Source organism: Capsella rubella, unplaced genomic scaffold (assembly GCF_000375325.1).
Source record: "Capsella rubella cultivar Monte Gargano unplaced genomic scaffold, Caprub1_0 scaffold_5, whole genome shotgun sequence".
NCBI lineage: Eukaryota > Viridiplantae > Streptophyta > Magnoliopsida > Brassicales > Brassicaceae > Capsella > Capsella rubella.
Genome location: NW_006238919.1, coordinates 6,788,531 through 6,813,369, shown reverse-complemented (window position 1 = coordinate 6,813,369; position 24,839 = coordinate 6,788,531). Strand labels below are relative to the sequence as shown.

General features: G+C 35.1%; 4 protein-coding genes across 4 annotated transcripts; 2 read left to right on the top strand and 2 right to left on the bottom strand.

The window, feature by feature from the left end:
* Positions 1-1,987: 1,987 nt before the first annotated feature.
* On the bottom strand, positions 1,988-6,968 carry LOC17885671. Its single transcript, XM_006290442.2, has 3 exons — positions 6,592-6,968; positions 2,450-6,461; positions 1,988-2,305 (listed from the first exon to the last, which is right to left on the bottom strand). Exon 2 carries the CDS (start codon positions 6,390-6,392, stop codon positions 2,463-2,465), a length of 3,930 nt encoding a protein of 1,309 aa, XP_006290504.1. The 5' UTR covers positions 6,393-6,461; positions 6,592-6,968; the 3' UTR covers positions 1,988-2,305; positions 2,450-2,462.
* Positions 6,969-8,188: 1,220 nt separating this feature from the next.
* Positions 8,189-12,213, top strand: LOC17884865 (putative respiratory burst oxidase homolog protein J). The gene is made up of 13 exons (XM_006293050.1): positions 8,189-8,693; positions 8,788-8,950; positions 9,026-9,188; positions 9,404-10,210; positions 10,315-10,410; positions 10,496-10,611; positions 10,730-10,832; positions 10,955-11,058; positions 11,149-11,308; positions 11,389-11,571; positions 11,655-11,783; positions 11,879-11,957; positions 12,104-12,213. The coding sequence occupies exons 1-13, from the start codon at positions 8,189-8,191 to the stop codon at positions 12,211-12,213; spliced, it is 2,718 nt and encodes a 905-aa protein (XP_006293112.1).
* A 997-nt stretch (positions 12,214-13,210) lies between these two features.
* On the top strand, positions 13,211-14,539 carry LOC17885285 (mitogen-activated protein kinase kinase kinase 18). Its single transcript, XM_006292184.2, has one exon. It carries the CDS (start codon positions 13,211-13,213, stop codon positions 14,537-14,539), a length of 1,329 nt encoding a protein of 442 aa, XP_006292246.2.
* A 1,056-nt stretch (positions 14,540-15,595) lies between these two features.
* On the bottom strand, positions 15,596-21,536 carry LOC17886490 (phototropin-1). The gene is made up of 20 exons (XM_006292259.2): positions 20,753-21,536; positions 19,896-20,078; positions 19,283-19,374; positions 18,919-19,186; positions 18,607-18,829; positions 18,442-18,512; positions 18,244-18,350; positions 18,107-18,156; positions 17,884-17,988; positions 17,735-17,794; positions 17,477-17,643; positions 17,310-17,394; positions 17,147-17,227; positions 16,961-17,064; positions 16,819-16,868; positions 16,602-16,708; positions 16,362-16,490; positions 16,117-16,281; positions 15,888-16,028; positions 15,596-15,805 (listed from the first exon to the last, which is right to left on the bottom strand). The coding sequence occupies exons 1-20, from the start codon at positions 21,448-21,450 to the stop codon at positions 15,704-15,706; spliced, it is 2,988 nt and encodes a 995-aa protein (XP_006292321.1). The 5' UTR covers positions 21,451-21,536; the 3' UTR covers positions 15,596-15,703.
* Positions 21,537-24,839: the final 3,303 nt, after the last annotated feature.

Sequence of the window (24,839 nt, the reverse complement as noted above, 5' to 3'; positions counted from 1 at the left end):
TAATATAATCACTCTTAAAAATACAAAACTCATAAAATTAAATGAACCTTCATCCACGAAATTTTGGGTTTAATAAATAATATAATCACTCTTAAAAATACATTCCTAATATATAGCAAACAATTTATTCATTAGTTTAGATTCATCAAATCACGATTAATTTTGTTTCCTAAACCAAAAAATCATACCTAACAATTTCGAAAATCAAAACTATAATAAACATTAATAACTAAATTTAAACAATTTATTCATTACTTCGAATCCCTAAATTATAGAAACAATTATGTAAAATAAATAAACTCATAAAATTAAATGAACCAGCATCGATGGAAATTTTAGTGTTATGCTAAAATATAGCAAACAATTTGTTCATTACTTCAAATCCCTTAATTATAGAAACAATTATTTAAATAAATTAAACTCATAAAAATTATTTAATAGATTAAAAAATGAATATTTTAAAATGTGATTAAATAATATAATCACTCTTAAAAATAAATTCCTAATATATAGCAAAACATTTATTCATTAGTTTAGATTCATATTAATTTTGTTTCCTAAACCAAAAAATCATACCGAAAAATTTCGAAATTCAAAACTATAATAAACATTAATAGCTAAATTTAAACAGTTTATGAATTACTTCGAATCCCTAAATTATAGAAACAATTATATAAAAAAAACTCATAAAATTAAATGAACCAGTATCAATGGAAATTTTAGTGTTATGCTAAAATATAGCAAACAATTTGTTCATTACTTCAAATCCCTTAATTATATAAACAATTATATAAATAATTAAAATCATAAAATTTAATAAGTCATCATCAACAAAAATTTTGCTAGAGATGATTAAATAATATAATCACTCATAAAAATACATTCCTAATATATATAGCAAACAATTTATTCATTAGTTTTGATTCATCAAATCACGATTAATTTTGTTTCCTAAACCCAAAAATCATACCTAACAATTTCGAAATTCAAAACTATATCAAACATTAACAACTAAATATATGAAAAAAAAAATACCAAGAATATTCTAAGTTCCATTAGTATTAATATAAATAAGAGAAGAATCCATCGATGGTGTATAATCCTCCCAAAAGATTATTAGCGATAAACACATTTTTTCTATAAAAAAATGGCAGAATCTAATGACAACCAATGTGGTCTTCAAAGAAGTGTTCAAGAACCTATAAATTATAATTCTCCATTTTTTCTTTTCATTTCCTGCAAGTATGACTTCGGTTACATTTCTTTTAATACCATCTTCAAGACTTTCTCATTATAAACTTTGGTTTTTCAATTCAACAATTTCTATTATACTACTTTAGTTAACAAATGCAATCATTAATCCTTCAACTAAATGAAATAAAAAAAATTATAAAAAACCAAATCACATTACATTATTTAAGAAAACTAAACCAGAAAACTATGTTTTGAAAATACACCCGCACGTACGTGCGGGTCATCATCTAGTATACGTATAAATGAGATTGAATATTATTTTTTGACTTTGTAGGACTGATCTTTATTTTTTTGGAGATGAACAGTTAAATAATAAAAAATTGGCTATTGAAAGGGTTTCTTTCACATTAAAATCCTACCATTCGGAAAAAAAAAAAGTATTGCTTTCTTATATTACAAAGTCGAATCCTGATTCATATCATGAGCTGTTTTATAACTTGCTTGGTTGTCATCTTTGCGTTAAGTGTGTTTTGAAAGAAATACAATTATCAGAACTCAGAAGTACCTGAAAGTGATTTTAAAGTGAACAAGAAATATAATCTTATATATAACTGAAGTTGATGGATGAAGGATAAAAAATTGGAACTAAGTTTCTTTTGAGAATTGTAAAAGTTATTTCAACTGTTATATATAAGATTCACCTTTCATCAGTTCTCTGTTACTCAGTTTTTTAGTTTTAGATAAATGTCAAATCATTACAATGAATTACGATTTTTGGTCGACCATTGTCACATAGATGTAACATTTTCTTGTATATCAATTCAAAGGTCACCTAATGAAACTCTTTTCTTTTTTACTATAACCTATAATATATCAAATATATTGACGTTTAATCAAAATAATACCACTAACTAACTTCTTTTTTTTCTTTTCTTTTAAGAATAAAAACATTGGATGACATGGGAACAATAGGGAACCTTTCAACCTGTTTGTGAGAGAGAGCTATGTGATCACTCTTTTCACATCTATTGGGACCAAACAATTATGTCTTTATACAAATCCATAAGCTTCTCTTTCTGTTAAACAACTATCCATATTTTGGCCTTTTCACCTGCAAATAGAAATGATTGAAGACAGAGGTGGTCTTGTCAGAAGGATTAACATCACACAATAGGAATGGACTTAGACTCAGGACTAGTGAATGATGATCTTTGATCAAATGAGCCTGCATATGAAAAGATTGATTGAAACGCACCTGGTGTCACAAATCATGTTTCCTCATCATCGAAATCATCATTCGCTGAGTTCTCTTGGCAGATGAATGTGTTATCCTCAACAGGATTAAAAACAACAGCAGGATCAGGCTCCCACATTGGCTCATTACCTTGAGCGTTGTTCTCATCATCTTGCTCCTCTGCAGCTTGTTCAGTCTCATTACATAGTTGGTTTGCTGCACTCTGATCCCCGTCCAAACCAGTGGGCTCAGCAATCTTAGGCTCTGCACCCATCTCAATTTCGGTTTGTTCTTCATTCCCATTGAAAGCTTCAGTGGCGGCTTCTTGTTCCTCTGTTTGCTCTGCAGCTTCCTTCTTTGGTCTCTTCCATTTCTTTGTGGATGAAGTACCATCATCCTCGAAATCTTCTTCTTCTCTGTCTCTGTGTAAATACACCCACAGTTTCCTCTCTGAATCGAATTGGACACAAGGGTCCCGCTCATAGTGCAAACGATCCAAGGCCCCACTCACTACTTGATTCACTTGTGAATCAGACACATCCTCCACGATATACTGCGAGTCTCTTATTAAGGTACAAACATCAGCTCTTGTCCCAATACTACCAGGCAATCTGGCGGCAGCATCTCTCACCAGACATAAAATTGTGACATGTGGTGGTCTCTCACGTTTCAACATGAAATGATCCCGAGCTTTCGAGGTTGGCTTCCCTCCGCCTCTTCTCAGAGGAGCAACAATCGACTTTCTACCATCAGCAGCTGTGTACACAAAGGCTCTGTCTGGAATTGAGTATCTCAGAAATTCCTCTTTGCGGAAATAAGCTCTTGCTTCTTCGGAACTCTGGGTGATTGTGCTAAGGCTCTTTTGGGCTCTCAGATCTTTAAACCTTTCTTTCTCGTCAAGATTACACTGCATGAGTGACAGCGGTGGTTCAGGAAGACTTCCTATTTGCTGAAGAGTTTCTTGGCCATTTTTCAGCCAATTTGCAAATGAATCAACCAACTTGACAAGCATCTTGTGCGGAAGACCCCAGGCTTCAGGCGATGTTACCTCTTCAACAGCCTCTTGATCAGAAGGACGGAGAACAGGGCCAATCCAAGACCAGCATTTCGTGGACTTCTCATATGTTACAAGTGGCTTCCAACCCTTTGCCCCTAAAGGGGACGTTTTTGAGGAGAAGATTTTCAGAACCCCTCTAATCAAATCCTGAAGCGGTTCTTGTGTCTCAAGGATACAAGGATCTCCCGGGTTTGACTTCACACAGCTAACAATCTCCTGGATAGTGAGGGATGGCAAGTTCCCATTTTCTTGCTGTGGCGACTTGTCATCCTCTGTCTCCTTGGGCACGGGAGCACCATTTTCTCCTGTTTCATGTTCTGCGGTCTCCACTGCCATAGGTTTGCTAATATCTAATGAATCTTCAGGACGCAAACTTGTCATTGCTATACGCACTGCCGAGAGAAGATGTACAATAGAGAAAGAGAAGCCAGTGTGAACTGTTGGTGTGATCAACACAAATGGCTTCTTCTGCGGCTTAGTTTCCACCTCTGCTTCACTTTCTTTTGGTATGTCAGAGATTTCCAGATCAACAATATCAACCTCTATTTTCTTCTTTCCTTTTCTCTTTGAGACAATTACATCATCAACCGGCTGTTGAATGTCGGAATATAGCTGCAGATCACCATTATCCTCCTTCCTCTCCATGTCCATCAAAGACTCTCTAGTCTTCCTCTTTTTCGACACAGCACTGCAAGTAACCAACAGCCTGGCATCTAAGTTTTCATCACAACTATTGCCATCACCCTCAGAAACCTCATATTTCCTACTAAGTCGACCCCGGGCATTATCATTAACCAATGTTCTCATCTCAAATAATTCGTCATCTTCGTCAAAGCCTCTTTTTCTCCCAGACAAATTTAGTTTTGCAGATGGTCTCTGAAACAGTTGTCTATCAATCATTTGCTCTCTTGTCTGACTATTCTTGTTTGCCCTGAAAAACTCCTTCCTGTTGTTTCTGTCCTCCAACTCACTAAAGCTTGTGACAAAGCCATCTTCAAAATCTCGAGAAGAGAAGTGATTTAAAGGACTCCTGTCACGCATCTTACCCTTCTGTTTTGCCTTGAAGGAATGCTTCTCTGTCCCTGCCACATAGATGTGTTCCCCAGGTGCACCTAAATATTTCAAGTAAGCTCCCCGTCCATCAAGCAATTGATGATCCTGCATATCATTCTTTCTGGATTTGTTCTTTTTAGTATCTTGCCTGGATTTGAGCATTGGAAAACGAGAATTATTCAGCCCTTCTACTGAGACGGATGATTTGTTCCGCATAAAGCGATTTCTCTCCTCCTCATCATCATAACCCTGGGACGAATCTGATTCTGTATCATCATTTTCCATGAACATTCTGCTATCTCTGAATGCCGCAATACCAGACCTCGCATTTGGTACCACATTCACCCTAATCTTTTCCTGCACTTGGTTCTCACCAAAATCAGAATTTAAGAACCTCTCGTTCATTTGTTGCATAGAAGCTCTATAAGATCTCAAACTAGTATCAGGAGAGCCCCTCTCAGACTTCAATTTTTTGCTTTTACTATTCAAGTCATCAGATATATATCTGGGATCGGAAAAGCCATCTCCATAGTTCTTCCCATGGCGATATAAGTCACCACGAAGGTCTGCTAGACTACCTTTTACAGGTTTCATCTGGTCGGCAAATGCACGAGGCTGACTATTATTTGCATATTTACTCAATTTTGCGTAGTTACTGTGGGACTGCCTTGATGAATATGGTGGACCCATAAAAAGTTCAGAAATTGGTTCTCCGTCTCTTGAAAATCTATGTTTCTTTCCAGGCCTTGAGTATACAGATTTCTCTCTGGCAACAATATCCCGGTTTCTTCGAGAACCCATCCCAAAGAGTGGATCATGATCATCATCATCAATATTATCTTCTGATCCAAGAACCAAACCTGAACTATACTTCTTTCTAGCTAGAGAAGAGTGGTTATACGCAGAATTCATACTTAACCCATTATAACCTGAAGCATGTGGCCCAACAGACGTTTTAGCAAAAGGAAACTTCAGTTTCGATTTTGGTTTTCCATATCTATCCTGTTCTCCAGGCATCGACTGCCGCCGGCTAGGAAATTCCAAACCTGAATCAACACCATAACCAGAACGACGGGACAATTTCTTTTTTGTAGACTTCCTATCTTTTTCCTTTCTGCTCCAAGGCCCATCAAAAAGTTCTTCTTTCTCTGTTGAATCCTCCTTAAAATCCTCCTTTTGCTCACGCAGCAGAGTCTTTTGGCTCTTTAAAATATTCAGGACACGGAGCTTCTCATCAATACTGCACCCTTTACAACTTACCCAAGCATCCCTTGTCTGACAAAGATTCACCACCATGTCATTATGATACTTTCTCAAAGTATGATAATGTTTGGTTCGTAGAAACAAATTACGTCCCTCAAGATAAAGGGTATTCCTCGGTTCACACTGCCCACCCTTCAACATATCAAACAGTTTCTTAATAGGACTGCCAAAGTGGAAATTACGACCCTCGAAAAGCTCTTTCAAAGTACGCATAAACGTGAGCTGATCCATATCAGGCAGATAACTCGAGAGACTAAACCTCTCTTCCTCAGTGAGACACTCATTCCAAACATCAACAGAGAGTATATCTTCCAAACTAGAGAGATCATACAACTCAAAAGGAATACTACAAGTCACGTTCCCAACTTGACAAAACTCAGCACCAGTTTCCGCCAATTCAAGCAAATCAAAATCATCAGAACCTGCTCCAGAATCATCTTCGTCAAAATCATCATCTTCATCCTCAGAATCAACATTATTAGCCACTGAGTTTTTACGCTGTTCTTCGTAACTTGACATAGATTCACCACTACCATGAGAGTACTCTAGATCAAACCTCGAAAGCTTGACGTTACTCTTCTCGATCGCCATCCCTCATATAAAAAAAAATCCCCAAATCCCACTCAAACCTTCAAATCAAGAGTATGATTCTTCTTAACCCTAAACACAAACGCACAAACCCAGAACACACAGAAAAAAAACACACTCAGAAATCGAAAAAAAAAAACAATAACTTTACAGTACCAATTCAATAAAAATTAAAAATTTCGATGAACTATGATCGAAATACCTCGAATTGTCTCCAGAATTGAGTAAAAATTGGAGCTTTAAGGTCTCTGCTTCAGCAAAATTGAACAAGTTCTCGAGGAGGAGAGGAACAAAAACGAAAAGGAGAGAAGAGGAAGATGGAATCTAGAGGAAACCCTAGAAGCGAAACCGTATAAATAACGCGATAAACTAAAGGAAGGAGGAGAAGACGGTGACGGAGAGAGAGAGAGAGGGTTGAAGAAGACGAAGCTGACGTGGAAGGAAGCAGAGCCGTCAGATTAGTGGAGATTATGTGAAAAGACGAAAAAGGGTAAAGCCACAGAGACTTAGGGCATACTAGGACGAAGAAGACGGTGAAATTGCAACAAACAACAAAAAAAAAAAAAAAAAAAAAAAAAAAAGAAGAAGAAGAAAAAAAAGTGGTTGGGAAAGAGAGTGGAAGAGACGGACCGAGTTTGTAACGAGTCGACTCATTACGAGTCGACACAAGAAGAAAGACGATCCAGCCTTTGTGATATTTATTTTTTTAACTTTACTTTTAACTCTACGACGTCGTTTAGACAATTTCTTTGTTTTTTTATTTTTATTCTGGTCAACTGAAAAGTATTAATAAACTTTTTTTTTTTGTGGAAAAAAGTATTAATAAACTAGTATTTGAGAAATGTTATTATATAGTGAATTTTTTTTTTTTGGGCAAACTGTTATTATGTAGTGTTTAATTTCCAAAAAAATTACTAATTAACATGACTATAACATTTGTCAAACTTTTATCTATCAGAAGTTTTGTCAAGTGTTTATGAATTCAGTAGTTAGAACTTAATTAAAACGTATTTGTTTTTAATCTTATAATACTATTAAGAACAATATGAAACTATGAATTAAATTAACTAGTTTAGTAATAAATTAGTGAACAAATTGTGTTTTGCTTCACTCATATAGTCATAGACAATATAATATGTGTCAATCAATACAAATAGAATAATCGAGATCAGAAAAATTGTAGTCATGAGTCATGATTACTGCCATTATATAAAAAAGTTGTTGTTTTAAAATATTGTATATGAGTGAAGTAATCACTCTTATGATCCTATCTTTGTATTGATTTGTTGTAAAGAGGTCGATACAAATGGAAGAGGTCCTTTCATGGCTAATGCGATGAATCCTTTCCTTTTGCAAATTTATCATCCTTTTGCTTTATGCATTTTTACTGCTTTAGTTAATCACGGCCATTTTATATCTTCCTTTACACGTATTGTGTAAATTGACCTCAAAGTTTTAACTTTCCTTAAGAACTTTCTATTTTTAGTAACTCTTCATGTCTCTCTCTTCCCAAGCAAATAGAGACTATGGACAATGTTACAAACGACACACAATGGAGAGGCTATTCTTAGTATCTTCTTGTAGAATTATCGATATCGAAAACTTCGCAGAAGAAAGAGCAAGAACTCACACGAACTAAGATAGATCGAGAGAGATGATCAAGATTTCTAAGGGTTAAAGCGTTTGCTAGATGGAAGAAAAACAAGAAAACAAAAGGAAACAGATGTGAATTGTATCCTCATGTGTGTTGAAAATTAAATCATCGACGAAAAGGAAACGATACAAAGTTATAAGCCATTATGAACAACAATAACAATAGAAAGGTTGGGACCGAGGATTCCACGAAATGGATGTTAGAGAGCGTCGAGATAGATCCAAGTATTGGTGGCTCGGCCGTAAAACAACCGGAAAACATAATCAAGAACAATAATCCCGAGACTAGTACTGCCGGTGGTAGTGGTGGTGGTGGGATCTTGAGGAATATGTCTAAGAATCTCGGGGTTGGATCAGTAATCAGGTCGATGAGTGTGTCGAAATGGAGAAAGAGCGGTAATATTGGATCCGCGAGCACAAGGAAGAGCGGAAATTTGGGGACTCCTCTACCTGTGGCCCAAGTAAAAAGACCAGGGCCACAAAGAGTTGAGAGGACAACATCTAGTGCGGCTAGGGGACTACAAAGCCTCCGGTTCCTTGATCGGACGGTCACAGGACGCGAACGAGATTCATGGAGATCTATCGAGAACCGGTTTAATCAATTCGCCGTTGATGGGAGACTTCCCAAGGAAAAATTTGGCGTTTGCATTGGTACGTACGTAAAAACCATGATTAATCTATTTTTGTCTAGTCTTAAAAAATAACGTTATACATTTTTGTTAGTAATAGTATTGTTATGTATTAGGAATGGGAGATACAATGGAGTTTGCAGCAGAAGTATACGAAGCATTGGGTAGGAGAAGACACATAAACACAGAAAATGGGATTGACAAGGAACAACTCAAGCTTTTTTGGGAAGACATGATCAAGAAAGATCTAGACTGTCGCCTCCAGATCTTCTTCGACATGTAAACACTCTTTTACAATGTTTGGTTTTGATTTTAAAAACTTATAGCAATAAAATGTTAACAATCGCGGTTTAGGTGTGACAAGGACGGAGACGGGAAGTTAACAGAAGATGAGGTTAAAGAAGTTATAGTCTTGAGTGCATCCGCGAACAAGCTCGTGAATCTTAAGAAGAACGCAGCGTCTTATGCTTCTTTGATCATGGAAGAACTCGACCCTGACCAAAACGGTTACATTGAGGTTTCATCTTGTTTCCATTTCCATAATTCTCTACTAAATATTATAGTGAGACCATGTGAAACTAGCTTTCATAATACTATATAGTATTATGAGTTTTTTTTGCGTAAACCATAATTTGCGTTGCATATATGTTATGTAGCATTTTTGTTGTTGTTGTTGTTATAAATATCTTTTATGTTGTATACTCTGACATTTATTTAGTTTACATCGACCAGATGTGGCAACTCGAGGTGTTATTAACCGGAATGGTGTCAAACACTGACTCACATAAGATCGTGAGGAATTCGCAGCAGCTAACTAAAGCCATGATCCCAAAACGTTACAGAACTTCGACTAGCAAATACGTTGTAGTAACCGCAGAGCTAATGTACGAGCACTGGAAGAAGATTTGGGTCGTTACATTGTGGCTCGCAGTAAACGCCTGCCTCTTCACATGGAAATACAAAGAGTTCACCAAAAGCCCTCTTTACAACATCACCGGCCGTTGCGTTTGCGCCGCGAAAGGAACGGCCGAAGTACTAAAACTAAACATGGCTTTGATCTTGGTCCCTGTTTTAAGAAGAACCCTAACGTTCCTTAGATCCACTTTCTTGAGCCATTTGATTCCGTTCGACGATAACATCAACTTCCACAAGCTGATAGCGTTGGCGATAGCGGTTATTTCCTTGCTACACACGGCACTACACATGCTTTGCAACTACCCTAGGCTAAGCACTTGCCCTCACGGTTTGTATTCGGAATACGCGGGAAATATCGTGGGTTTCAAGCAACCGACCTATTTAGGTCTAATGCTGACCCCGGTTTCGGTCACAGGAGTTCTTATGATCATCGTTATGGGTATCTCGTTCACACTTGCTATGCATTACTTCAGAAGGAACATAGTGAAATTGCCTATACCGTTTAACCGTCTAGCTGGATTTAATTCGTTTTGGTATGCTCATCATTTGCTGGTTATTGCTTATGCTCTTCTCATCATCCATGGTTACATTCTTATCATCGAGAAGCCTTGGTATCAAAAGACGGTAAGTTTATACATTTGAATATACTAAAATTAATGTATTGATTAAACTTTAGAGTACTCTTTTTTTCTTACAAATATTTTTGTTGTGTATATGGATTACTAAAGACATGGATGTATGTGGCCGTACCAATGGTGTTGTATGCGAGCGAGAGGCTCTTCTCACGAGTTCAAGAACATAATCATCGTGTCAATATTATCAAGGTAATAATTAAGATTCTTATATATATGAAATGTAATAATAACAATTTGATTGTGTTTTCTTTTCTTGTGAATTGTTTTTGCTTAGGCAATTGTATATTCAGGCAATGTTCTTGCACTCTATATGACAAAACCTCAAGGGTTCAAGTACAAAAGTGGTATGTACATGTTTGTCAAGTGCCCTGATATCTCCAAATTTGAATGGTAATAACATCTTTCTCGACAAAAGATCTAACCAATTGCTATATAACTTACCAAAATAAATATTATATTTTGATCATTGTAAATATTTAGGGATTGTCATATTGATTTTGTGGTTTAGGCATCCATTCTCCATCACTTCTGCACCCGGAGATGAATATTTGAGCGTTCATATAAGAGCATTAGGAGATTGGACATCTGAACTTAGGAACAGATTTGCCGAGGTAATTCTCTTAATTTGTCTTTTTTTCTTACATAATTTTTATTATCACATTCAATATATACTTGTCTTAACCAAAATCAAGAAACCAAATTTGATATTATATATTATTCTTTTCCCTTGTAGACATGCCAGCCTAATCAATCAACAAAACCTAGTCCAAATAATCTTATTAGAATGGAAACAAGAGCGAGAGGTGCAAATCCTCTCGTTGAAGAATCACAAATCTTGTAAGTGAAAATCTCTACTACGCGATCGATCATCGATATTCTTACATGATGTTGAATCTGGTCTCATCTGATCCATAACTTCACAACTAGATTTCCAAGAATTTTTATCAAGGGACCATACGGGGCTCCCGCACAAAACTATCAGAAGTTCGATATTCTTTTGTTAATTGGGCTAGGGATCGGTGCGACCCCATTTATAAGTATCCTAAAAGACATGTTGAACAATCTCAAACCTGTTATTCCAAAAGCCGTAAGTGATCTTTATTTGTAGTAAAACTTGAAGAAACAAGACTATATGGGAAAAAAAAGTAATGGAGTGTGAAAATGTAGGGGCAAAAGTATGAAGGAAGTGTAGGAGGTGAAAGCGTAGGAGGTGAAAGTGTAGGAGGAGCTAGCGTAAGTGGAGTTAAGAAGTTTCCACAAAGAGCATATTTTTATTGGGTGACAAGAGAGCAAGCTTCTTTCGAATGGTTCAAAGGAGTTATGGATGACATCGCCGTGTATGACAAAACCGTAAGTTTGAGAAAACTTAACGATGTTTCTATTTGCAATTCAACATATAGACTATGTATCTTAATGTTTAATTAATTTGGCAGAACGTGATAGAGATGCATAACTACTTAACAAGTATGTACGAAGCAGGAGATGCAAGATCTGCTCTAATCGCTATGGTCCAGAAACTTCAACATGCCAAAAACGGTGTTGACATTGTCTCCGAGAGCCGAGTACGTTCAATTTCTTGTTATTTCATTTACCTTAGTTATATTTCTCTCATCGTTCTTTAAAATTATATATATATTTTCTAATGTTCTTGATTCAGATACGAACACATTTTGCAAGACCTAATTGGAGGAAAGTTTTTTCTGAATTGTCTAGCAAGCATGAAACTTCTCGCATAGGTAACTTTTGTTAGCTTAAAACATTCTTTTAATTAAGTTTGGTAGCAAAATGTTTTGAGTGTCTCGTTCATATTTGAATATTATTTTTGTAATGTTTTTTATTTGAGATGATCTCTTAATTAATTTATATATGGTTTTGATTTCAGGTGTGTTCTATTGTGGAAGTCCAACGCTTGTTCGAACGTTAAATTCACTTTGTCAAGAGTTCAGTCTTGAGTCGTCCACTCGATTTACTTTCCACAAAGAGAATTTCTGAATTATTAAAATTTTTTCTTTCCGTAAAAATTGTTATTACATGAAACAACAAATTCTGAGTTTTGTTATCTCACTTAGATTTAAGGACAGTTTTTGTAGTTAGGTAATGGTGATGTATTGTCACGTTCCGAAAGATAGATCTCAAAATAGAATTTTATCAAATAACATCAACTCAAAAATATTTATATTGTGGAAGTATTTTTGTATAAAATAAATTAGTGATGATATTTTTGAAACAAAAAAAAAACTCATTTTAGTGGGATTTTGGAAATTACCCTTAATAACTTCAATTATTATTTTGAACTTCAATATATATTGTTTGTTGGTTAATATTCTCATGTTAAATGAATTTAAAATGCATGTTGAGGGCGGACCCAGCCCAAAAATTAAGTGGGTGCAAAGTGACACTATCACAGTTAATGACTAATGCTTAAACCAAATTTTTAATATTAAGATAACCTTAGGAGTAAAATTAAGAAAGTTTAAATATACATAAATATGTTATATGTCTATAATTTATATATTTAAAAAATTAACTCATTAGATATATTCTTAATTGTTTGGAGGTTTCCTTGTTCGAACAGGGCATTGTTTACTAGTTAGTTATCGATAAGTAAGAAAAAATTAACACAAACATATATATATATTCGAAATTACGTGTGAATATTAAACAAACATATATTTTTAAAACAAACAAACATATATATTTAAAACAAACAAACAGATATATTCGAAATTACTACAAAATGGAAATATTTTAAATTGTGTAAGTTAATAAATATTTCAAAAAAGTAAGAAAAATGTTGTAAAATATCTCTAAGAATTAAAATATTCCCATTTTTCTTAGAGGAAATTAGGAAATTAGGAAAAAAAAGGAAAATTTATCGTTGACCAAAGTCAACTCCAAATCCTGAGAGGAAACGTTCCAAAAAAAAAAAGCATAAAAGGCAAATCTTCTTCTCTCGTCTCTGTATTCAGAGAAAGAGCAAAGAGAAGTTATGGAAGAGATGATGAGATCTGAACTTGTTTCCATGTCTAGTTACTGCCGTCGCTATGGTCATCTCAAGCTCCACGATTTCTCGAACCCGTCTTTCAAAAAGACTAAATATTCACCAACGAAGGTCTTTGTGGTTTCTTCTTCATCAAGCAACTCCACCTCTCCTCCTCCTCTTCCTCAAAACCCTATTTTCCAATCATTCTTCTTCCCCGTTACACCATCTCCGATCATTCCTTATCTACAACATTGTTCCAGGAACACTAAAAAAAGGAAATTTACACCGTCGAGTAGCAGTGGCAGTGTCAAAGTTATAAGCAGAGAAGCTTTCAACGCCGCCGTTAAGAAACCTTCCGTAGCCGTTAAGAAACCTACCGTAGCCGTTAAGAAACCTACCGTAGCCGTTAAGAAACCTATCGTCGACGTTAATAAACCTACCGTCGCCGTAACCCACGACAGAGGAGTGAGAAAGTCTTCGTCTTGGGTTAAATCTAGGTTACTTGGAAAAGGGGGTTACGGTTCTGTATACCTAGCGACGAGTAAAGACGGCAGATACAAAACAGAGAGAGCGATCAAAACTGCAGAGCTTTCACGTGCGTCGAGTCTCATGGACGAACGAAGGATCCTAAAGCGTTTGAAATCTCCCTTCGTGATCTACTGTTACGGCGACGAGATTGTACGCGAAGGGACGAGTGATTGTTACAACTTGATACTCGAGTATTGCTCTGGCCAATGTCTTGCGGATGTGATTGAAGATAATCAAGGAGGGTTGTCGGAGTTTGATGTGAAGCTATACGCTAAGGATGTTTTGTCTGGTCTAAGTTACATTCACGACAGGAACATTGTTCACTGCGACATTAAACCGGACAATCTCTTACTCACCCCTGTTGATCACCGGTTTAGGTCTAATGGGTTTTTGACAAAGATTGGGGATTTTGGTTTAGCTATGGAGAAAGGTTCAGTGGAGTATGGAAACGGATGTGGTCATAAGAGAGGTACGACAAGGTACATGGCTCCGGAGCTTATAGGTCATGGGGTTATAGACTTTGCTGTGGATATTTGGGCGTTTGGTTGTTCGGTTCTAGAGATGCTAACGGGAGTACAAGTTTGGGGAGAGCATGGTGATCTCGTTTATGACGATTGGGTCAGTCTAATTGGTCATAGTGATCTCATTCCGAACATACCGAGTTGGTTATCTGAAGAAGCAAAAGACTTTCTGAAGAGGTGTTTCGTCAAGGAGCCTAATGCAAGGTGGGGGATCAACGAACTCCTCAACCATCCTTTCCTCAGTTCGAATCAAGTTTTCTCTCATAATGGTTTTATATATGAATGATTTTGTTTTTGGTTGAAGTTTAAGTTTTAAACTTTCAACATTGTGTTCTGTTTTTCTTTTTAGGATTGGTAAATGAAATTTTGTAGTGAATTGGTAAAGTTTTCTAGTTGATAGATTCATGTTGAGTTCTGATTCATGTTTACAGTTGCAGAATCAAGTCTATGTATATTTTTGCAAAAAGAGTATTAACAATTCTGTGTATGGTTTACAGTTTACTACAAATATAAAAAGCCTTTGTTGAAACAAAAGATTTGCAAGAGTCTCATTAGAATGTAATCTGTATATAAGATGCATCAGGTGGCTCAAACCATGACCAACTTGAAATGTTCTATGAATATTTGGACAGTTTTAGTTCATCTCCTTTGCTCATAAACGGATCATAAGCACTTCATCAGAATCACCTGTTTCTGTCTCAACGACAATGTCAGTATCCACCAGAATCAAATTCATTATATAAGAGAGAGAACTTAATCAATTCATTGTTCATATATAGAACATACCTTATTAAGCAAGGCACAGACTTTAATGACAATTTCACCAACCACAGTCTTGAGCTCATCGGAATACATCAAGACCACAGTCTCTACTATACACATACACACCCACATCATCACACTCACTCACCATTTGAGAATGAGAGACTCCAGTCTCTCTTCGAGACTTCATATTTTCTCTGAAAAACTTCTTCTCTGATAAGACCTTCTTGTGCACATCCATGATTACTCTGTACCCATCTCTGCCTACAAAACTCAGCTTCACGTCTCCATGTTACCGTTCTTGAAATCTGTCAAGAACTCCCAGGCTGGTCTTATTGGCCTCTTCTCGAGTTCTCGTATAGTGGTTCTTTTAGATGTCTTTTTAGCAAATCATGACTAGATTATGAAAAAGTAAGATTTTTGTTTGATGTAATTAGCAAAATTATCACAATAAATAACAAACAGTAACATATGCAAAACTTGATTACTTTTATTGACAAGTAAAAAAAAAATGTTCTTAAGAAAATCACACAAATTATTAGAAACACTTTGGGAATAAAAACAAATATAAGGATGAATCTTAAGATGAACAAAAAAAAAATCTTGTTTGAAGGTTTGGAAGATCAAAGAGTTTCAAACGATTCTTGAAAACTGAGTAAAAGAAAACAAGAAACATGTAATTCAAATCTCAAAAAACATTTGTTTGAAGATCTTCCAGGTCAGGATTCACAACATCATCTTTGTTTTCAGCTTCGCTTGAAAATATCGGTGCCTCAAGCTCTGGAGGGTTCTGCAGATCAAAACATAACTCATAAAAAGATTGTTTCTTCTTTCGCAAGTAAAGCATGTTTCTTCTATACCAAGTTACTTACGGTGCATCGAATCAGAGCCCAATTTATGCCTTTGAAGAAACAATGTTTCTTGACTTCATTTGCTCCTTCAAAACAACCTAATCTTTTCTTCGGATCTCGTTGTAATAGCCTAAAGATCAGCTGTTTCACTTGAAGACTTGCCTGCATGCATACCAATACCAAAACAATCAAACATAATCTTGGATTTATAGATAGTTGATATAAGAATAGAGATTGAGATCTATGTTACAGGAATGCTAGCTGGGAACTTTAGATCTTTTTGAAGAACATTGGTGAAAGTCTTCTGTCTTGTTTTGCCTCTAAATGGAGTGTATCCATATAACATTTCATACATAAGGATACCAAGAGCCCACCAGTCCACTGCACTTGTATGTCCTGCCCCGGATATAATTTCCTATCATTATGAGACATCAGTAACCGGTTAAGTAAGATAGAGAGTGAATACCTTAAGCTGGTATGTATAAATATACTAACCGGAGCAATATACTCTTCAGTGCCAACAAATGAGTTTGATGCACGCATTGGTTCAGCCATGAAGATTGGAGTTTGTTGACTCTTTTGGTGCTTTTTCTTCTTCTTCTCGTCTATACTCGGAATCAACAGCTGCAAGATTCAGTATTAATGGCCTTAATTAGTATACATAAGCAAACTCTCTAGCAGAAGTTTTTGTAAAGAAGAATATTCTTAGGAGTAGAAGGTTGAGAGAAATTAAACCTGAGGTTTGCAAGATGTCAAGCAAGACAGATCGAAGTCGGATAAGGAGATATCGCCATTGCCTTGGATTAACACGTTTTCGGGTTTCAAGTCTCGGTAAATTATTCCTGAGTTTAAAGAAAAAGTTACAAAGATCAACTTAGTATCATGTCAGAATCATTCGTTTGCATCCATTTGTTTTCGTAATTGAAGAGAATGATCAGGTCTAATGGCTTGCCTTGACAGTGAAGATACTCAAGTGCAACAACAACTTGAGCAGCATAGAATCTGAAAATTCGTTCAGGTTTTGAGTTAAGTTCAAGATTTTAAAGTAAAAATAATCAAATCTTGAGATTATTTCGAGCTAGGAACACTTGTACCTTACGGCATCTTCCTTAAGGACCTTCCTAGGTTGTCGATCAAGAAGCATAAAGAGTTCTCCTCCTGGATAGTAATCTGTAATAAGACATATATGTGTTTTTGTCTGCACAGTAAAACATGAACCGTTAGTAACCTTAGACTAAGACACACATATACATATGTGTGCACACAGATCTTGAGTCGACCTGAAATGAAGCGTAGAGGGCTGGAAGAAAAGGATGGTCAAGCAAATCTAGGATCTCCCTCTCAGCTCTAGCTCTATGAACCTGCCAAAATATGTTATTATTTGCTACTTATAAAGCAGAAACAAGAATATAGGTTTGTGATTTGTTTTGTTGTAGTAATTACTTTGTTACGGTTAAGCATAACAGCCTTGTCCATTGCTTTCATCGCAAACAACTGATCTGTTCCAATGAGTTCCACTAGATGCACACTGATAAAAACACAAATGGGACATTTATAAGGTTGATGACAAAAACCTTTGTTGTAAACTTCACTAGATGAGAGTTTCAGACCTTCCTGTATCACCAGAACCCAAAGGTTTCACTGGTTTGAAATGCTTCAGACCAATCGGTTCACCGCTTTCCAATACCTTTTCGATAGCTTTCCATGGTGGCGAATCTTTCCTGTGAGGCTTAGAATGAACCATCTTGGAGTGGTTTGCCCATAAATCCTCTGGCGTCTTCAAACAAGACACAACCAAAAACATTCAATCAAATATATCTTCATAAACCATTATCTATAAAATTCTTGTATTCAGATCATTAACTTACCATGTTGGCATCAGGAAGTTCTCGTACCGCTTCATCGATATTTACAGCAGCTTTTTTCACCTATAGAGTTCAGATTCAGGTATAACTCTTGGTTTTATATCAAATGATTACAATCAAAATCAAGATTTTGAAAGTTTAGGGTTCCAAACCAGCTCTTCTCCCTCTTTCACTGCGGTTTCTTCTATGACATTGCGGACTGGCTCTACGTGCTTGCTCCCATCTAGTTGGACTCCGATAAAGTATTGTACTTCTCCCTGTCAAAAAATATCAAAGTATACTCATCTTCAGTGGTCAATTCATAGGTCAAAAATCCTTAGGGTTAATTGGAAAGTGCCGTATTATGCACGGTATTTATTTAAAACATTATAGTACCTTCTGATCACGCATAGGTTGCAAGTGGAAAATGTTCCAAAACTTCTTTCCTGAAACAGAGAATATAATGTATAATGTAAGAGACTCAATACATCGATCGTCAGATCAATATGTAGGTCTATCGAAAAAGTGAGTACCGCTCTTAGTGTAGTTGATGAGCTGAACCGTAACTTCAGTTTGGTTGTCAATAGCATTTCGAATCTTCTTTACCGTCGTTGGATCAGTCTCTGGACCTTGTAGAAACCTAAAAACCATGAACCAATAAAAAGAGATTAAAGACGTTCTCTAATCTCAGATCTTTGCATAAGAATCCTGAGTTCATAATTCACAAATACCTGCAGTTTCTACCAAGAATTTCTTCACGGCTATATTCCGTGAGCTCCAAGAAACTATCAGATGCAAAGATCTAGAAACAGAGGACAAAGCAAACAAAACATTTTCAGACCAATCTAAATGAAACATAACAATTCTTCTCTATGTTTTCAAATATGTGTTCTTACAATGGGGTTATCGGGAAGCCTAGGATCAGTAATGACGAAGTTCTTCTCGATACGTTCAAGTGTAGTAGCAAGATCCATACCCTTTCTCATTTCCTTTTGTCTCACTTTATCATCCACACTCTCTGGTCTCTCGTCTCTATCACTAATCTCATCGTCTTCTTCTCCATACTCTATAAAGCCATCGTCCATAGATTCATCCAAAGATTCGCTCTTTTTCTTGATCCTATAACACAAGAGGTCACAATTAGGTCAAAGAATGATTAAGTAAGGATTAGAGCTGATCAAGATTTTGAGTTATTGCTAATTAATTACCCCATGAAGGAAAGAGAAGATTTTCTCGACTTTTTCTCGGGGATTTCGTTGATTCGCTGCATCGAGTTCCTTCTCCCCCCGCCAGAGTTTCTTCGGCCTGAAGGAACGACATTCTCGGACATTCGCCGAGCAGGTTTAGCCGGTAGTTCATCGCTTTCCGATTTTGTCATGAAAGGATGGTAATTCGCCGATTCGCTTAGTGCTCGAGGTCTCTTCACAGCCTCCACTAGCTCTGTCACTGAGTTTGTAGCCATATCTTTTTGGCGGGCTATTACAAAAACAAAATTTGAAAACTACTTTAGTAAGCATTACAAAAATGTATAAACAGACTAAAAAGTGTATAAAAAAGAATATTATAAGTTACCATCATATCGAATAAGAGATTCAGGAAGCCCATTGGGCCTCAAAGTCTTTTCTTTGGCCCCTTCAGTGTGTTTGCTCACCTCCACTTGCATTCTGGTCCAAATATAAACAAACAAAACATATTTGTATCTTCTTATTACACAAAACATAATTTGATCTTAGGTTCTACAATTCATCTACATTAATTACTTAAAGTTGAGCTTTGTTTTTAATTCAATAAAAAATCCAAAACTCCATTTTTTAGTTTGTAGAAATGTTACAAGATTTTTTTTCTTTTTTTTTTTGTTCTTTTTGCAAATCCAAAAACCAAAATTTTTAATTTAAAAAACCAATTAATATATATATATATATATATATATATATTAGTGGTCATAATATGAAAAATATTAATTTACGCGACGAAAATATAAATAAATGAAAAACGGCCGTTGGATTGGATTGAAGAAGATTAAACCAGCCAGTGAAACAATTCTCTTTGAATTATTGCAGAGAAAGCAACACAAAAGGTCCACACCACATTACACTTGAGTCCCATCAAAAAAGAATGTATTTTTTGAAAACACACAAAAACAAAAGGACTAAAATGAGTAAGGGAAAAGGAATAAAGGACTAACCCGATAAATTTAAGGACTTTGCCACTCTCATCTTTAATGGGAGCAATTGTGAGAAGATTCCAAAAAGAGGTTCCATCTTTCTTGTAATTCAATATTCGCCCACAATAATTGTTACCAGATGCTAATGTCTCTCTTATCTTTGCTAACTCATCTGCATCTGTCCCTGCTCCTTGTAAGAATCGGCTTCAATAAAACAAACATAAAACAAATTTATATTTTGATCAATTATATATAGAAATTATTACACAACAAAATTAAATAATTTCAAAATATCAACAAATTCTAAAATAACACAAAATATAGGTGTAAGTGTGGTCCAATCATTTAAAATATATTCCTAAAATTTTAGTAAATTATATATTCATACATTAATTTTTGACGAATTTTAAGTGTCATAAATTATACAACAAAACTAGATAATTTCAAAAATATCAACAAGTTTCAAAACTAACACCAAATATAGGTGTAAGTGTGGTCCAGTCATTTAAAAATATATTCCTAAACTTTTAGTTTATTATTTTTACATAAATTTATTTTCTGCGAATTTTCAATGTTATATATATATCTATATCACACAACAAAAATTACAACAATAATCAACAAGTTCTAAAAATAACAAATAATATATAGGTCGCTTTCTAAACATTTCGTGAGAGTTATCAAAATCATTTAGAATATATTCCTAAATTTTTAGTAACCTTTCTTTAAAAAAAAAATATAGTGTTTTAAGAATTTCTGATCATTTAGAATATAAATCTTTGATAATTCATATAGTTAATAAGATTTTTTTGTGGTAATTAAAGAAAATTAAATAATTGTTTTGTGAGAATTGCTTAAAATTGAAAAGTAGTGTATACCAGTTTCTGCCGACGACCTCTTTGGAAGTGTAACCAGTCATATTGAAGAAACCAGCACTTGCATACATAATCGGGTAATCAGGTTTCGTAGCATCTGAGACAACAAACGTTTGTTGAAACGTCGACAACGCATCTTTCAGATCTTCCGATACTCTTGGAATCCCTCCTCTACCTCCGACGACATCTCCGTCAGACATCTCACCGGAGCTCCGGCAAGAATTCTGAGAGTTTCTTTGAGAAGTAGTCTTTTTCCCGTTGGGATCATTCTCAGCTCCACCAGAGTTCCTCACGCTAACTCCTTGTGGCTTTCCAGTCTTTGTGTCGGTCTTCAAGACAAGTCCCCACTCCGCCGCTCTCTGCTCCGCCGCCACCGCCGATTTCTGTGGTTTCTCGGCGGTGATCGTTTTCTTGGAGATGTTCTCCGTTGATGGTTCTTTTAAAGCCATCCATGAGGTTGTGACGGGAACTTCTTGATCAGACCGAACAGGGTTAGAAGGAGATGGTTCTTGTTCTTGTTTTGGACTGGTGCCGCCACGTGGATCAGTCCAGTTTTGCCATGCTGGTGGTTCTGGTCGGAACACGGGGCTTTCGAGTCGGGTCGGGTGAGTTGATGGGTTGAATACTTCGAGAGAGCCACGAGTGTCTCTAGGTAGAGTTCGAGAAGACGGTTTGGTCGATGGTTTCTCTGTTGGTTCCATCTTTGTTTAGCTATACACGAAAAACAAAAATTGTGGCTCAAAAAATTAGTTTATATATCTATTTTAGTTTAAGTGGATGGATAGACATAGACACCACACGCATGTGTGTGTATATGAATCGGCAAATGAAAATTATCATTTTTTCATATATAATATTTTAATTATATATATTGCTTTCTATATATGGACACATGACCAAGTTCTTTTGTGGTAGATGGATGGATTGATTTCTGAAAACGAAAACACTATACATACAAATATGTGATATGTGAAATATTAACTAATAATGGTTGGATATGTTTAATCATAAAGATAGAAACTAAAGTTTTGCAAAAATTAGTGTACAATATTTGAATATTGGTCGTATATACATATACCTTAAATGTTTTGTTATGATTTGATTTATACTGGTCTCGTACATATTATAGTTAAAACCACTTAAGCTTTAGGATACCTAAAATAGATATTCTATTTGTAAACAAAAAAAAAAATATAATACTCTTAAGTCTTAGCTAATATTACTACTAGAGGTTGACAATAAATAATTGATCAATCACTCATATTGGGTTTGAATCTTCAAAAACTGTTATCATGGATAACAAGAATCTCGCTCTCTTTGGTGTCTTCTTTTGGGAAATAATAGACAAGACCTATCCAACATGATAATGAAATAATGAATCAATATATGTATATGCAGGTTACATGCATGTTGTTGTTGTTATAAAATAAAAATCTTGGTTTCAAAAGAAGAGAGTTATGGCAATATGGGCCATATAAAAAACGAGATATGAACTGGAAAATACGCCAAGACTGAGAGTGACAATTCCTAATGAAGCGGGGGGGCTAAGATTATAAGAAAACGACACAAAGTTTTGTAAAGTTCCAAGACTTTGTTTGATTGAGTATTCAGTGTAAACCACACAAACACATGCAGCATCTTAATTTCAAAGGGTGTTTTAGACGTTTTGGTATATGAAAATGGACAGTGTTATTACAAAAACAGTAGCCCTTAGCCGATTCTATTCGGAATCGATCCGTTGATTTCAACTAAATTATAATCTTTGTCTTTTTTCAATATTCTTGTCATTTTATTGGTTTTGAATTTAAGTGAATTTTGTATCACACTATTTGTATGATGAGAAAATGATTTTATAGATGACAAATAGTAACTTTTGCATGGTGAATTTGGTAACTATTTGTCTAGGCACCATCTTATAGAGAGCATGTGAGTGTGAGAGAATGCAAAAACATTGTTTTTGTTTTTCAAATTCCGATTTTTTTTTTATAAACCCTATAGGCTGATCTGGTCAGCCTCGGTAGAAACACACAAAAGTGGTTCAGAATGGACTTCTCCTCGAGGGCCACCACATGGTATATCCTGAGTTTGGAATGCTATCCGACTAATGCTGATTCTTTAGTCTTCTTAATAATATAAGATCCTACATTTTCTTAAAATTATATAAAGAGATCCATATTTTTTTTAATATCTATTTGCTTTTAAAAAGGTTTAAACACACATGAGATCATCTGGTATAGTTTTGACTAGTTTATGTAAATATTGCTCGCATGTACATGGAATAATTCTTTTTGGTAATTCGAACATTTACTTATAAGAAAGTTTAAAAAAATTATATGTTAATTATTGGGGGATTATGAATCACATTCAGTAAAGTTTAATAATATGCCACTGCCATGTGATCTGTGACTTTCACCAAAAACAAAACAAAAACAAAAATCTGACATTCAAATAATTCATTTTTTATTCCATATACATGCATGCAATATTGTATACAATATGGCCTATGATTAAACATGCAATATATATTTATATTATACCCTCTAGTTTGATCTTAGACTAGGTTATGTAATACTATAGGTGACAAGAACCCTAAAAGAGTGAATAGGCAAAGAAAAGGGAAAGAAAGATCTAACTAGGAAAGGGAAAGAAACAGCAGGAGACAGGAGTCGAAGAGGCAAAACACTACCTTGCAAGTTAGCTACTTAGCTTGTGTAGTAAGAAACAGGTTTATCGAATGATTTTGTTTGACTTTGCCCTCGTCGTCGAGAAAGAAACAGATCAGTTAGAGTAAAGAGTTTGGGATGAGAGAACTTTAACTTTGCTGAGGGCTTTAAAAACAAATGTAGTTTTTGACAAGAAGTGATTCAAAGAAAGATATAAAACTATTTAGGTTTCATGATTGGCTTAGCTCCATCACTAGATTATTTGATCTTCCCATGCCTCTTATGTTCATGATGACTCCACATGGCTTTCTTTTGTTTACATTAACAGAACATTAATCTCGTATATCTAACATTAGAGACATGTCTTGATATTAAGAATTTAAGTTTTGAGTATGCTTAAGATTCCATTTTTATGGTACTTAATTTGCTTATAATGGTATATGACTTAACCGACACTATTAATGTTGGTTTGGTTGTGAATTTTTTTTTGTAAATGTGATTAATGTAAGTTTATGTATAAGACAATAAAGATGTAAAATACTAATAATGCACAAAAAACAATCGTTGTTGTAACTTGAGCATTATAATTGAAGTATATAATATAATTAAAAAGTTTGAAGAACACACAAATGTGTGGGAGTGATGGTTGTTCTTTTAAAGGTTTCTGTTTTGTGTCAGTGACTATAAGTGGGACTGTGGGAGTGAGTTGTCATTTGAAAACCGCCAAAACCAAAACCCAAATGCAGAAACCCAATACCAATGAAGGAGATCTCTTTCTAGTTTCTACTATAGTGAGGATTCTATAGTGAGCTAGTTCTTTAATGGTAGAGTTTAAAGTCCTCATACATACACAGTAAGATATTTCATGCAAAAATCGACAACTCTCCAATTTTCGAATGCATTTTTGGTTGAATTTCCTAAAACTTTTTCACTTTTAACCGTTTTTACTCAATCTCGATAGCTAAATTATTTTCCGAAAATAAAAATTTCAAACAATTATCTTTCCGAAATTATATATATATATATATATATATTAAACCTAAGGGTACAATGCCAAATTAGAGGCACAAACCAAACCTTAAACCAATATACAATTTGAGCATTTGCATTTTCCAATTGTAGACTAAAGAGTTTGATAGGAGTAGTATGTAACTTTTCATCAATGGTGTGAGTGTGTGACATAAAACTCAGTGGCACAATAATTGAGTCATATAGTAGATGGGGGATCCTCGGTTAAACATTGTAAAGATTGAATAAACCAAAGAGTTAGCATGTAATTATTTGGTAAATCTTGGCTAATTAACCCTCGTTACACACATTTTTTTTAACCTTATGGTCTTTGTAAGAACAAAAAAGAAAAGAAATGGTTCTGTCACTGCAAACTGATCATCCGAATCGATCACGATCAAAGTTGGTTAAAAAAAAAT

What these genes read in the sequence shown, in the direction of transcription:
- LOC17885671 (XM_006290442.2), bottom strand. Translation starts at nt 6,392, where the DNA reads ATGGCGATCGAGAAGAGTAACGTCAAGCTTTCGAGGTTTGATCTAGAG.
- LOC17884865 (XM_006293050.1), top strand. Translation starts at nt 8,189, where the DNA reads ATGAACAACAATAACAATAGAAAGGTTGGGACCGAGGATTCCACGAAA. An exon ending in AGCCTTGGTATCAAAAGACG is followed by an intron (nt 10,211 to 10,314) that starts GTAAGTTTATAC and finishes GGATTACTAAAG; the next exon opens with ACATGGATGTATGTGGCCGT. An exon ending in ATCGTGTCAATATTATCAAG is followed by an intron (nt 10,411 to 10,495) that starts GTAATAATTAAG and finishes GTTTTTGCTTAG; the next exon opens with GCAATTGTATATTCAGGCAA.
- LOC17885285 (XM_006292184.2), top strand. Translation starts at nt 13,211, where the DNA reads ATGGAAGAGATGATGAGATCTGAACTTGTTTCCATGTCTAGTTACTGC.
- LOC17886490 (XM_006292259.2), bottom strand. Translation starts at nt 21,450, where the DNA reads ATGGAACCAACAGAGAAACCATCGACCAAACCGTCTTCTCGAACTCTA. An exon ending in TCTTCTCTTTCCTTCATGGG is followed by an intron (nt 18,830 to 18,918) that starts GTAATTAATTAG and finishes CTTGTGTTATAG; the next exon opens with GATCAAGAAAAAGAGCGAAT. An exon ending in CTGAAGAGTATATTGCTCCG is followed by an intron (nt 16,282 to 16,361) that starts GTTAGTATATTT and finishes TCATAATGATAG; the next exon opens with GAAATTATATCCGGGGCAGG.